The sequence below is a fragment of the Furipterus horrens genome, unplaced genomic scaffold, assembly GCF_987537825.1.
Source record: "Furipterus horrens unplaced genomic scaffold, mFurHor1.1.pri manual_scaffold_5, whole genome shotgun sequence".
NCBI classification, from domain to species: domain Eukaryota; kingdom Metazoa; phylum Chordata; class Mammalia; order Chiroptera; family Furipteridae; genus Furipterus; species Furipterus horrens.
In genome coordinates this window covers 93,456,411-93,467,342 of record NW_028327175.1, presented here as the reverse complement: position 1 = coordinate 93,467,342, position 10,932 = coordinate 93,456,411, and the positions used below count along the sequence as shown (strand labels likewise).

Genomic DNA, 10,932 nt, shown 5'->3' with positions numbered 1-10,932 from the left:
ATTCACTCCTTGTTCCTTTATTTTTCCAGAGAAAAAATTTAATAGTTAAAAACTTATGTTTACAGGGTGATCAATAAAAGACTTAAGCATAACATTACATTAAGACACAATTTTATGGGAAAGTGAAACAAAAAATGAATTAAAGGCAAATATATATATACATTTTCTGGCTGTTAAAGAAGAGCTTTTCTGGCTGTTAAAGAAGAACTTTTACGTTTTTTGTTTTTGTAATAATATTTTATTTATTTTCAGAGAGAGGGGAAGGGAGGGAGAGAGAGAGGGCGAGAAATATCAATTGGTTGCCTCTCACATGACCCCAACTGGGGACCTGGCCCACAACCCAGGCACGTGCCCTGACTGGGAATTGAACTGGTGACCTTCTGTTTCACAGGCTCCACTGAGCCACACCAGCCAGGGCTGTTTGTTTCTGAGAGGTTTTTTTCCATTACCATTTAGTCACCTTATCCACCCCCCCTGCCCATAATCACTACACTGTTGTCTATGTCCATGAGTCCTTTTTCCTTTCTCCTCAGTCTCTCCCCCCTCCTATGAGTCTGACTCTATTTTACTTGTTCAGTTTGTTCATTAGATTCCACATACGAGATCCTTGATCCTTTTAGAACTTGAACTCAAGAAAGAAATTCTCTCCAAACAAGCTTGTATGTTTCCTATTACTACAAAAGGAAAATTACAAAACCTTTTGTGTGTATGTGTGTATGTGTGTGTTGCTAGGACAGTCACAGCCAAAATGCAGGATTCAGTTTCAGAAAGCATCCTGATAAAATTCTCAAGTTCTTAATAAAATTATCTTTGCCTTCTGCCTAGTTTCTAAGTTCCTTTTAATCTTTATTTTAATTATGTTATATAACATATATCTATTGCAGCCACTTGGAATCCTTTTTGAAAATAGACATAGTTAAAATTATGAATAGTCTCCTACCAAAGTTCAACATTTGAGCCCCTCACCATGCCATCATTTGTCTCTCTAGGAATGTGACCAACAAAGCTCTCCTTCAGGGCCTTTCTCTGATTCAGAGCCAGATGGCAGCCAAAAGCAGCAGCAACTTGAGTGAGTGCATCCGGGATGTTTTGGAATGAAGGCTAGCTGACCTAGAGGATTATGTCCATAACTGGGATTAACCTCTATTTAGAGTAGTAAAGGGATGGGCAAGGAGTCTGAAAGCCTTCATTCACATGCTTGCTCTGACATTTACCAACCCACTTCACTTAACTTCCTCATCTATTTTAAGAGAATGGTTATAGTACATGCACATGGCACAGAATAAACACTCAAAAAATGTTTGCCCTGACTGGTATGGCTCAGTGGGTTGGGTGTCTTCCCGCAAATCAAAAAGGTTGCCGGTACAATTCCTAGGTAGGATACATGCCTGGGTTGCAGGCCAGGTCCCCAGCTGGGGGCATGAAAAAGGCAACTGATTGATGTTTCTCTCACACATCGATGTTTCTTCCTTTCTCCTTCCCTTCTTCTCTTTAAAAATAAAATCTTTTTTATTTTTTTTTTAATGTTAGATTTTTACTAGTTAGCCTGTTATATTTTTTCTCTTTCTCCATAACCCTGGCCCCTTAACCCCTGTACCACCCTGGGCTCCCAGCCTTCAAACCCTCTCGCTTCTACCACTGAGATATGGGGCATTTGCTGTCCTGTTCCGGCTGGTTCTTTGCAGTGTTGATAGTATCCTGGGCTGCCTGGCTGGCCACGTTATCCACATGATGAGGGACTCAATGTTATGGCAGTGATGGGAATATCTGTGTGACACTGTGCCCTGTGAGTGGCCATGACAGGAGACAGCAGGACACCTGGAGCCTCATGAAGAAAGAGGTAAACAGCTCTGACCAGTGTGGCTCAGTGGATTGAGTGCCGGCCTGCAAACTAAAAGGTCTCCAGTTTGATTCCTGGCCAGGGCCTATGCCTGGGTTGTGGGCCTGATCCCTGGTTGGGGCATGCAAAGAGGAAACTGATTGAGGTTTTTCTCCCTCTGTCTCCATCTCTTCCCTTCTCTTTAAAAACAAATAAAATCTTTTTAAAAAGAAAGAGATAGGTGAACAGGGAGTGCTTTAAGAGACACCCCTTTGTTTGCATAAGTGGACAGGATGCTGGAACTTCTCAGAAGACAGACAGGGACAGACACCTAAATCCTGGACAAAGAGTCAGAAATGGGCAACAGGCAAGAGACACTCAGGTTAATCAGAAAAATAGCATGTATTTTATTTAATGGCATTTATTGACAAAATACTCAGCTCTGGAGCATTCAGAGAAGTTATCTTGCATTGTTTCTGCTCTCAAGAACCATGGGAAGAGGGCATTTCCAAAAAAAAAGATCAACACCAGGCATTACCTAATGCTAAGTGAAATAATATAGAGACTGCATTACAAAAATTTAAGCTAGGGTTGGAAAAAATCATGGAAGGTTTTCTGTAGATGAGCTGAGCTGAGCCTGGATGGTGGAGAAGAGAGGGAAGACAGCAGGGAGACTAACAGGATGAAAGGCCTGCAGGAGAAAAGGAGGCTGTGGTTTTGTCTGGAAGGAAGAAAGGCCAGACAAACTGGAGCAGACTTTGACTTGAAAAGGACCAGGAAAGAAAGCTTGAGTTATTCTGCAGATAATGTGGAGCCATTGAATATAAGTAGAGGAATCTAATCATATATAGGTCAAGTTTTCCTGAGAGTTTTCATTAAAAAAAAAAAAAATGAAGCAGTTTGAAAGAAACTCCTAAGACTACGCTCTGGGCCTGACCTCCCAATATCTTAAACACTGCTATCCCTCTGTTATCGGCCCTCTTTCCACACCATCCTCACTGCCTCTAATGGATCATTTCCACCAGTGTTTATATCCTTTCATGACTCCTCTTGCTGCAAGCAACTGAAAACACAAAGCAGCTTAGGCAGGAAAGGAGTTGATTAGCCAGCTGAGGTGACTGATGAGTTGGGCAGTGGGTCTGACTTTCAGCACTTAAACTTGTCATCAGGCCCTGACCAGTGTGGCTCAGTTGGTTGGGTGTTGTCCTGCAAAGCAAATGGCCATCAGTTTGATTCCTGTGCCTGCGGGTTTGGTCCCAGACACAAGGTTCCTTCCTCTCACCCTTCTCCTCTCTAAAAAATAAATTAAATAAAAAAAAAAACTTGTCATCAGGCCTGTTTCTCTTAACTGCTCACTTTTGCCCCTATTGTTTAGTTTCATTCTCAGTCTCCATTTGGTGACCCCAGCAGCAGTTGGCTGTCCTGACAAGGTCGCATGATGATCCATTTTCCTATGTCAGTCTTGCAGGAAAAAACTAGACTCTTTCCACTAGTTCTAGCAAAAACCCTAAGATTACCAAGACTGGACTAGTTTAGGTTACTTGTCCATCCCAGAGACAATGCAGCCAGATATGTGTTGCCCTGAATGACCAGGCCTTAGTAATGAGCAGAATACCTATGTTCTGGAAAGTAAGTCAGGACTGGAATTTATATTTGTACAAGGTAGGAGTGCATAGTTCTAAATAACCCCTGACTTCTCTCTTGTCCTCCCCAATGCCCTGATGCCAGTGGATCTACCCACAAGCCATGTATCAGACAGGGCCCCTGAAGGCTGTGGAGACCACTCAGAGGCATCATGCTGCACTGGCAGGCACACAGCTGGCCCCTGCACACCCTTCACACACCAGTGGCCTCCCTGTACTCCATGGTGCAGGACCTGGTCAGAGGCCCCCACACCATGGCAGAGCTGGTGTCCAATTTACCACCTTCCTTGTGCCCATCTTTATCTGATGAATGGCAGGGATCTGGACAGCTGTGACTGTACTCTTGGTGTTCATCAAGTTGGTCGACACAGCTATAAGTACATGTATGGTACAGACTGGTTCTCTCTCCAAGTGAACTGGCTCCTCCAAGTTGCCTTTGCTGACCTGTGTGGCCTTTGTGGGCACCTGGGAAATGATTGCCAGCCTAGCCCTACCCAACAGCATCCTTTATATTTACTGTCCCAGTGTCTGCAATACCTGTCTCCCAGAACCTCTTATGGCTGGCTTTCTTCTCATTCAGTTCTCTGATTAAACATTATCTCCCTGACCACCCTCCCACCCCAGCACTCTATCCCCTTCTCAGCCTACTTTTTTCTCCTGTCACTAACCATAACTTGTAATTATTTGGTTAGCTGTTACTGTTGTTTACTCCTCTCTCAATAGAATGTAATGTCCATGAAGGACAGGGTGTTTGTCTAACTTGCTCAGTTGTATCCCAGTGAGCAGTGCTTGAGACATTGCAGGAGTTAAAGTATTTATTGAATGAATTAATGAATGAATCAAGTCAGATGACTATGTTGTTATTTCTACACCCTGCACCTTCTCTCAACAACCTGCATCCCATGAGAAAGTTAATTGGCCAAAAAGTGTCCCTATCTGCTGTTGCTGATTAAAATTTGCATGATGGTCACTATTAATGTTTCACAGTTACATTAGGGCAGTATAATTTTCAATGTAGTTTCCTACTTTTATTTGGGACAACTCTCCCAAGAACATTCTCCCATTTTATTAACGAAGCCCCCAGAGGTGGCACATAGCTGATCCAGTCCTTGGTCCTAGTTTGGCTGCAAAAATAGTGATACTGATGACAGTACTCTATCCTCGCTAGAAAACCAGCCTCCTTACTCCGGCTGACTGGGCCCTCTGTACCCTAAATGCCAGTTCCATGGTTGGGGAGTTGGGGGGCCCAGTTTCTCCCAGGGCTTATCAGTGCATTGTGGGATCCTTGTTCCCAACCACGGGACCCTGCAGGCTGTTCCCTGGATCCTTTGTCCCTGGATTCCAGGCTTCCCTGACCACCCTGAAGGGGGCTCCGTGACCAGGCACAACCACGTCGGCAGTACCTAGGACCCTCTTCCGGCTCCGCTCCTGGGCCACCGGGTCTTCACTCAGAGCCTGCCACGAGTCCTCGTCTCCATCGCGTTCAAACACATCGCCTACCACCATTACGGTGCCCAGAGTCGTGCCCGCCACCACCACGCTCACGTCCCGCTGGCCCCCATGGCCCGGTGTAGCCCACACCTCGAGTCCTGGCCCCAGCCGCAGGGGCCGCTCCTCACCCAGCCCGTGGGGGAGGTAGCGGCCCCCGGGGAGGCAGAAGTCATGCGAGACCAACAGAGCCGCCCCTGGAAACAGCCCCAGGTTCCCGATATGATCCGAGTGTCCGTGGGTCCCCACCACCAAAGTCACGTCTGCGGGGGCCACGCCCTGCCCCGCCAGGGCCCGGAGGAGCGCCTCCCGAGCCCAGGGGCCTCCGGTGTCCACGAGGATGGGGCCACGGGCTGCGTCCTCCAGGGTAGTCTTCGCCTCGCCGTCCTTGGGCGGGGGGTCTCGCTGGCAGGAGGCTGGGCCCCAGGCCTGGGGTAGAACGAGGGTCACAGAGCCATCGGCACGCACAGCGTCACCAACCCCCTCGGGCTCCGCGTAGCCCTGCAGAAGAACCACCACGGAGTAGGGGTCGCCAGGCACCCGCAGAGGGGGCTCCCCACGCAGCGGCTCGGTCCGCGATAGACTGCTCATGACTAGAGAAGGCACGGGCTGGGGAAAGAAAGTGGCACTGTGCGACACTGTCCACTCCCTTTGGGATTCCCACGCGCTCCTGGCCTCCACCAAGTGGCATCTCCTAGACTCAATTCTTTTCCACCCCCTCGCACTCTTAAGGTGATATCGCCCTCAGCCCCCTTCCAAAGATGGTATTGCCCAACCTTTTCTTCCACCTGGCGCTGCGAGTTCTTTTGTGCCTTCGGTCCCCGCCTCCCTCCTCTGGCGTGGTAGGTCCACACTCATCACCCTCCAAAGGATATCTTTTAGTTCCCTCACTATAACCAAAGCCGCTCTCTACCTTGGACCCAGTTTTACGCCTCTTAGATCTTGTCTCATTCTGAGGAAAGAATGGAAATCGGAAAAGCGTGAGCGATTTTGCTCTCTCCGAGTTTCCGTAAACCAAAGTACGGTGGCCGAGGCAGCACGGCACGGTGAATTTTAATCCTGGCGCGTATTCTGGCGTACGTGGGCAGGCGCAGCACAGACCCAAACCCAAGTACTGCCCTCAGCCGAAGAATCCCTGTCAGCTTCCTCGGGCTACATTACAAAGCACCATTAGCTTCAAACAGGACAGCGGCCAGCAGCCTTATTCTCTGGGTGCGGCGCTGCCACATCAGCTAGCTGTGATGTGTGCACGTCAGTGGTTTGAAATTTAGGACTCAGCTGATACATGTATTTTTTAAGTTTACTAGCGCTGTAGAAAATTTGGCACCTGTAATTATGTGATGGGCCCTCGGTGAAATTAATATGAAGCAGATCAATTATCTACCCCACCTAACTTACCAACATTACCCCATCCCCATTCAGTGTCCCCTCCTTGGGCAGTTTGTTTGCATGTAGCCTACTGGACACAGGCGGTGTATATTAAGTCTCAGGTAATGCCATTCTGGCTTCCTCCTTGTAAGGGTCTAAAAAAGGCAAAGTGACCTTCCCAAGGCCCACAACCCCTATGCCATTGTTGACCTCTGGGTAGGCTGGGAATAGGAGAGATATTTAAAGGGAAAAGCCTTCAACACTGTCTTCACACACATCTACAATAAAGGGCTAGGTGGCAGGGAGAGGGTTCATCTGTTGGGGTAGGGCTTCCACCTACTGTTCACACCTTTCTCCCCCATAGCCATACCATGCTGTACCATCAGGGTCCTGCCTGAGAGCAGATGGGAGGGAACAACTACAAGCTCTGGGGTGGGTCACACACACACCCTTAAAGTTGTAGAGCAGGGAGAGCTCAGACTTCAGAGTGTCCTCCATGACCCCTGTCCTTCATAGATGCTCAAAAGCAAGGGTCAAAGATCCTCTGGATCATGCTTGGAGTGGCCTGATGTGCTAGTTATCTCTTCTTTTTCCTTCTCTTCCTCCTCTTGATCTTGCTCCCCCTCCCCTTCTGTCTTCACTTGCCCATCTGTGATCTTCTCCTTTCCAGTCCAAGTTTCCTGTAGACATGCTAGGTTGGGTGAGAGAAAACAATTTAGATACTGGTCCTGGGGGTCGGGGATATTGTGGCCTGGCAGGAAAGGGGCCAGCCCACACACTTACCAGTTTCAGCAGCTGGGAGCACGTGACCTTCACAGAGAAAACGCTGTAAGGGCTGCTCCTGATGGTGGAAGTACCAGTCTCCCACGACATCTTCAAACTCTTCCAGCATTGTTTCACACTAGTCAAGTGGAAGGGTCAGAAGGGTATCTGCTCTCCTGGGCTTTGGAAACCTCCTCCTTGCTCTTTACTCCCTGTCTTCACACCCCATCTCTCAGAGAGGCAGGTAACCAGGAAGTTAAACTTGTCTTACTAGATGTGTGATCCTCATTCATTCAATACACATTTACTAGCACCTACTGTGCTGAGTAGATTATTAAACTTTGAGTTTCAGCTTCTTGCCTATAAGATGAGAAATGGTAATCAGGTTGTGAGTGTAAAATGGGGCAGCAGTTGAAATGTATGTGGTCCTGAATTTGCACATAGTAGGTACTCAATAAGTGGTAGTGCATATTATAGCCTCCATTATTATGTCTTAATATGCTCCTGGATACACTTCAATGAATGACAGTCCTCACCCTGCCCCCTTCTGCCTGCTCAGAGCTACACTTCCCTAGGATCTAGCCCCCCTTTCAAGTTCCCTTCTCACCTGCCCAGGCTGTATCCTCTCCTACCTGCTTCTTGAGGAATGTGACCTCTACACTGGGCTCGTCCCACAGCTCCAGAGGGATCCCCAGATCCACCTTCACCCCCTTCTGCACCAGGCCTTTCAATGTTGCCATGGTCTCACTCTGCCCCTGAGAGATGGGAATTTGGGATCAGCGCAGTCCACTACCCCACTTCTTCCATCCCCTTTCCACCATATCAGTTTTGTCAACTACTGGAGACTGACAGGTAAGTTTCATGGGGGTGAGATGAGGGAGTCTAAAGATGAGAAGGGGACACTCAAGAACTGCGGAAGGTGGGCCCCGAAGGATACAGGTCTGAGAAGTGGAATCCTACCCTGGGGAAGAGTCTGACCTTGGCATATCTTAGTGAGCCCTTGCGTTCAGCATGAACATTGTAATCCAGGATCTGCTCACATAAATTTTCCAGTGCCTCTTCTAGCCTTGTCTCTCTGTGGGAAGAGGAGAAACAAAGACTCCCTGAATACTGTGCAAACTCCCAGGGCTCCTTTGGGGGCTAGAAGGTGGAGGAGCACCAAGGACTCACGAAACGCTGTAAGGGATGTGTCTCTTCCTTTTGCCTGTGTCCAGCACCTGCCCCAGTTCCAGCACCTCTCGAGATCGGCTACTGTGACTCAGTGCTTCCTGTAGCTCCAGGCTCAGCAGCTTACACACTAGATGTCCAAGGGGATGTAAGAGATAAACAAACATGCCAGCAACTCATTCTGCAGATGAACAACGGCAGCAGAACATGATGGTTAAAAGCGCAGACTCTGGAGCCAGCCTGGCAGGTTTGCAGTCCTGACTCAGTCACTTAGTAGCTGTGTAATAATCCTGCTGTACCTTGGTTTCTTCACCTATAAAATGGAGATAATAATAGTACCTCCTCGTAGGGGTGTGATGAGAATTAAACTAATCAATATATGTAAAGTCCTTAGCATAGTGCCTGCACATAGTGAGCGCTATGTAAGTCTTTGCTGTTCTGCAGTTTTTTATTGGGCTCCTTCTGGATGCACAATAGCAATAAGACCCACCATTCCTATCCGTGGGACATTGCTAGAGTAGTTGGGGAGAGATAAAAAGATGGCAATATGGTGTGATGGATCCAACACTAGAGGGTTAAGACCAAGAGACAATTTCATTAGGAAATGCGAAATTCATTCAATGGTTATATATTGACTGCCTGCTAGCCTGAGATTTCCTTAAGGGTGAGCACTGCATTTGTTCCACCACTGCCTTTCCAGCATCCAGCAAGTGACATGGCACATTATGGGTCCCAAGAAAGGAAGTGGTCTATAAAGAAGTGCTAAGTAAATTAAACATAGGGGCAAGAAACAAAAGTGCCTAAAATATTCCAAGCACTATGCTAAGACCCAGGAGACACAGGTACTCGCTTTCCCTTCAAGGGCTTATAATACAGTGGGAGGTGACAGAAAGAAAGACTTCCAAAGGAGGATCCATTTAAACTGGATCTTGAGCCCTGGCTGGTGTGGCTCAGTGGATTGAGTGCCAGCCCTATAAAACAAAGGATTGCTGGTTCAATTCCCAGTCAGGGCACATGCCTGGGTTGTGGGCTGAGTCCCCGGTTGGGGGTGTGCCAGAGGCAACCACACATTTATGTTTCTCTCCCTCTTTCTCCCTCCTGTCCCTTCTCTCTAAAAATAAATAAAATCTTTAAGAAAAAATAAATAAATAAACTGGGTCTTGAAGAACCACATACAGAAGGAAGAGAGTTATTCCAGGCAAAGGAAAAAATAATGTGCAAAGGCATAGAGATGCGAATGCGAGAGTGTAAGGCAGGCTTGATGACCACTGAGTTCAGTGTGGTTTAAGCATGGGAGCTTTGGGAATGTGAGTTGGGTTATAGAAATGGGGGGGGGGGCATAAAACAAAGTTACATATGCTCTGCCTTTAAAAAAGTGTTGGCAGTATTCTGATACTGCAGGAGGTCTGCACAAATGTTAAAGCAAGGACTGACCAGACACAAGATTGGGTCTTGTTTAGAAAAACTGACATAGGTGTGGGGAGAACAGTGGGGGCACAAGTGAAAGGAGAGGAGAAATTAGGACCAAGTCTTCAGGAATAGTGATACTGAAATTCAGGTTAAGAGGAAAAGAATCAAGGGAAGAAATTAAAGTCAGGAAGTCAGCAAACTAGGGAACCAGAGTACTCAATGGCCTAGCTCTTAAGTACCCTCTCCCAGCTGGGCCCCGCACATAATGCAGTTACAGAAGATGCCGCTCCTTGTAAAATCCATACAGTACACATGCTGACACATATGGGGAACCTCTCCCAGTTGTGTGGTCTGCTCCTCTTTCATTTATGAGCTTCAAAGGCTGATTTACTCATCCCTGAACCCCCTCAGGAGGGCGCAGGGCCTGTAATTTGGGAGTGCCTCTGCCAAGGCGGAGAAAAGGATGTCCACAAGGTATGAGCCTCACACCCCACTCCTGCAGGATCTCCCGATTTAGGTCTAGTGACATGGGGAAAAGACACACACAATGAAGATGCTTAGCAGAGCGGTCGTTCCGGGCAGGTAGTCCCTGTACTACAATTCCCAGAAACCATTGGGGCCCAAGCCAGCCAGAGAAAGCAGGCTCTTTCTCTGGCTGTCTCATGGGAATTGTAGTAGCACAGTTTTAGGGTAACGCTATAGGGTCTCTCCCATGATCCCATTCGGTTTCCCTCGGGTTTTCAAGAAGACTTATTGACCCACCCATCACGGTCCATTTGGTCCGGCCCAGACAAAAGAGATGAAGCAGAGGGATGCTAATAAGGGCTACTCCCTTCAGATACCTTCGCATTTGCTGGGCAAGCGTTCTCTGTCATCCTCCTCCTTCGGCGTCCCAGGCCAAGCTGGGACGTACACAGTCAAAATGAAAAGCAACATTCCCAAACGCACAGGTCCCATAACAAAGTACCGTCCAGAATCAACACCCGTTGCCTTCAAACCAACTTCGGGAAGGCAGCTGGCCCTTTTAATTCCGAGGGGGAAGGCGGCAACTTTAATCTAACCTAGCACGGGACGCGCACGCGCAGTGCCAGCCCAAAAGGGCGTGGGGCCATCGTGAGCTCAGGGCCTTTCCCTGCCTTGGTTTTGTGGTGCCTCCCGAAGGTCCTGGCCGCCGGGTAGTGAAGGAATAAACAGAAGTAATTGCAAGAAAAGTGTTTGCTCCTTACACACAGTCATTGAAACAGCGTTTTTATATCGTTTGAGGCCGTGAGTCTA

The 10,932-nt window shown here is 47.9% G+C and overlaps 2 protein-coding genes across 3 annotated transcripts; both read right to left on the bottom strand.

The window, feature by feature from the left end:
• Nucleotides 1-2,202: 2,202 nt before the first annotated feature.
• On the bottom strand, nucleotides 2,203-6,165 carry MBLAC1 (metallo-beta-lactamase domain containing 1). 2 transcript variants are annotated; one of them, XM_090276736.1, is made up of 2 exons: nucleotides 5,727-6,165; nucleotides 2,203-5,559 (listed from the first exon to the last, which is right to left on the bottom strand). In XM_090276736.1, exon 2 carries the CDS (start codon nucleotides 5,539-5,541, stop codon nucleotides 4,729-4,731), a length of 813 nt encoding a protein of 270 aa, XP_090132862.1. In that variant the 5' UTR covers nucleotides 5,542-5,559; nucleotides 5,727-6,165; the 3' UTR covers nucleotides 2,203-4,728. The 2 variants fall into 2 exon arrangements, with proteins under 2 accessions (XP_090132862.1, XP_090132863.1); XM_090276737.1 differs by having other exon boundaries at nucleotides 5,864-6,165.
• Nucleotides 6,166-6,232: 67 nt separating this feature from the next.
• Nucleotides 6,233-10,778, bottom strand: CNPY4 (canopy FGF signaling regulator 4). The gene is made up of 6 exons (XM_090276738.1): nucleotides 10,500-10,778; nucleotides 8,251-8,377; nucleotides 8,059-8,155; nucleotides 7,713-7,835; nucleotides 7,102-7,219; nucleotides 6,233-7,009 (listed from the first exon to the last, which is right to left on the bottom strand). The coding sequence occupies exons 1-6, from the start codon at nucleotides 10,612-10,614 to the stop codon at nucleotides 6,852-6,854; spliced, it is 738 nt and encodes a 245-aa protein (XP_090132864.1). The 5' UTR covers nucleotides 10,615-10,778; the 3' UTR covers nucleotides 6,233-6,851.
• Nucleotides 10,779-10,932: the final 154 nt, after the last annotated feature.

What these genes read in the sequence shown, in the direction of transcription:
- MBLAC1 (XM_090276736.1), bottom strand. Translation starts at nt 5,541, where the DNA reads ATGAGCAGTCTATCGCGGACCGAGCCGCTGCGTGGGGAGCCCCCTCTG.
- CNPY4 (XM_090276738.1), bottom strand. Translation starts at nt 10,614, where the DNA reads ATGGGACCTGTGCGTTTGGGAATGTTGCTTTTCATTTTGACTGTGTAC. An exon ending in CACATCCCTTACAGCGTTTC is followed by an intron (nt 8,156 to 8,250) that starts GTGAGTCCTTGG and finishes CTCTTCCCACAG; the next exon opens with AGAGACAAGGCTAGAAGAGG. An exon ending in GCTCCCAGCTGCTGAAACTG is followed by an intron (nt 7,010 to 7,101) that starts GTAAGTGTGTGG and finishes CACCCAACCTAG; the next exon opens with CATGTCTACAGGAAACTTGG.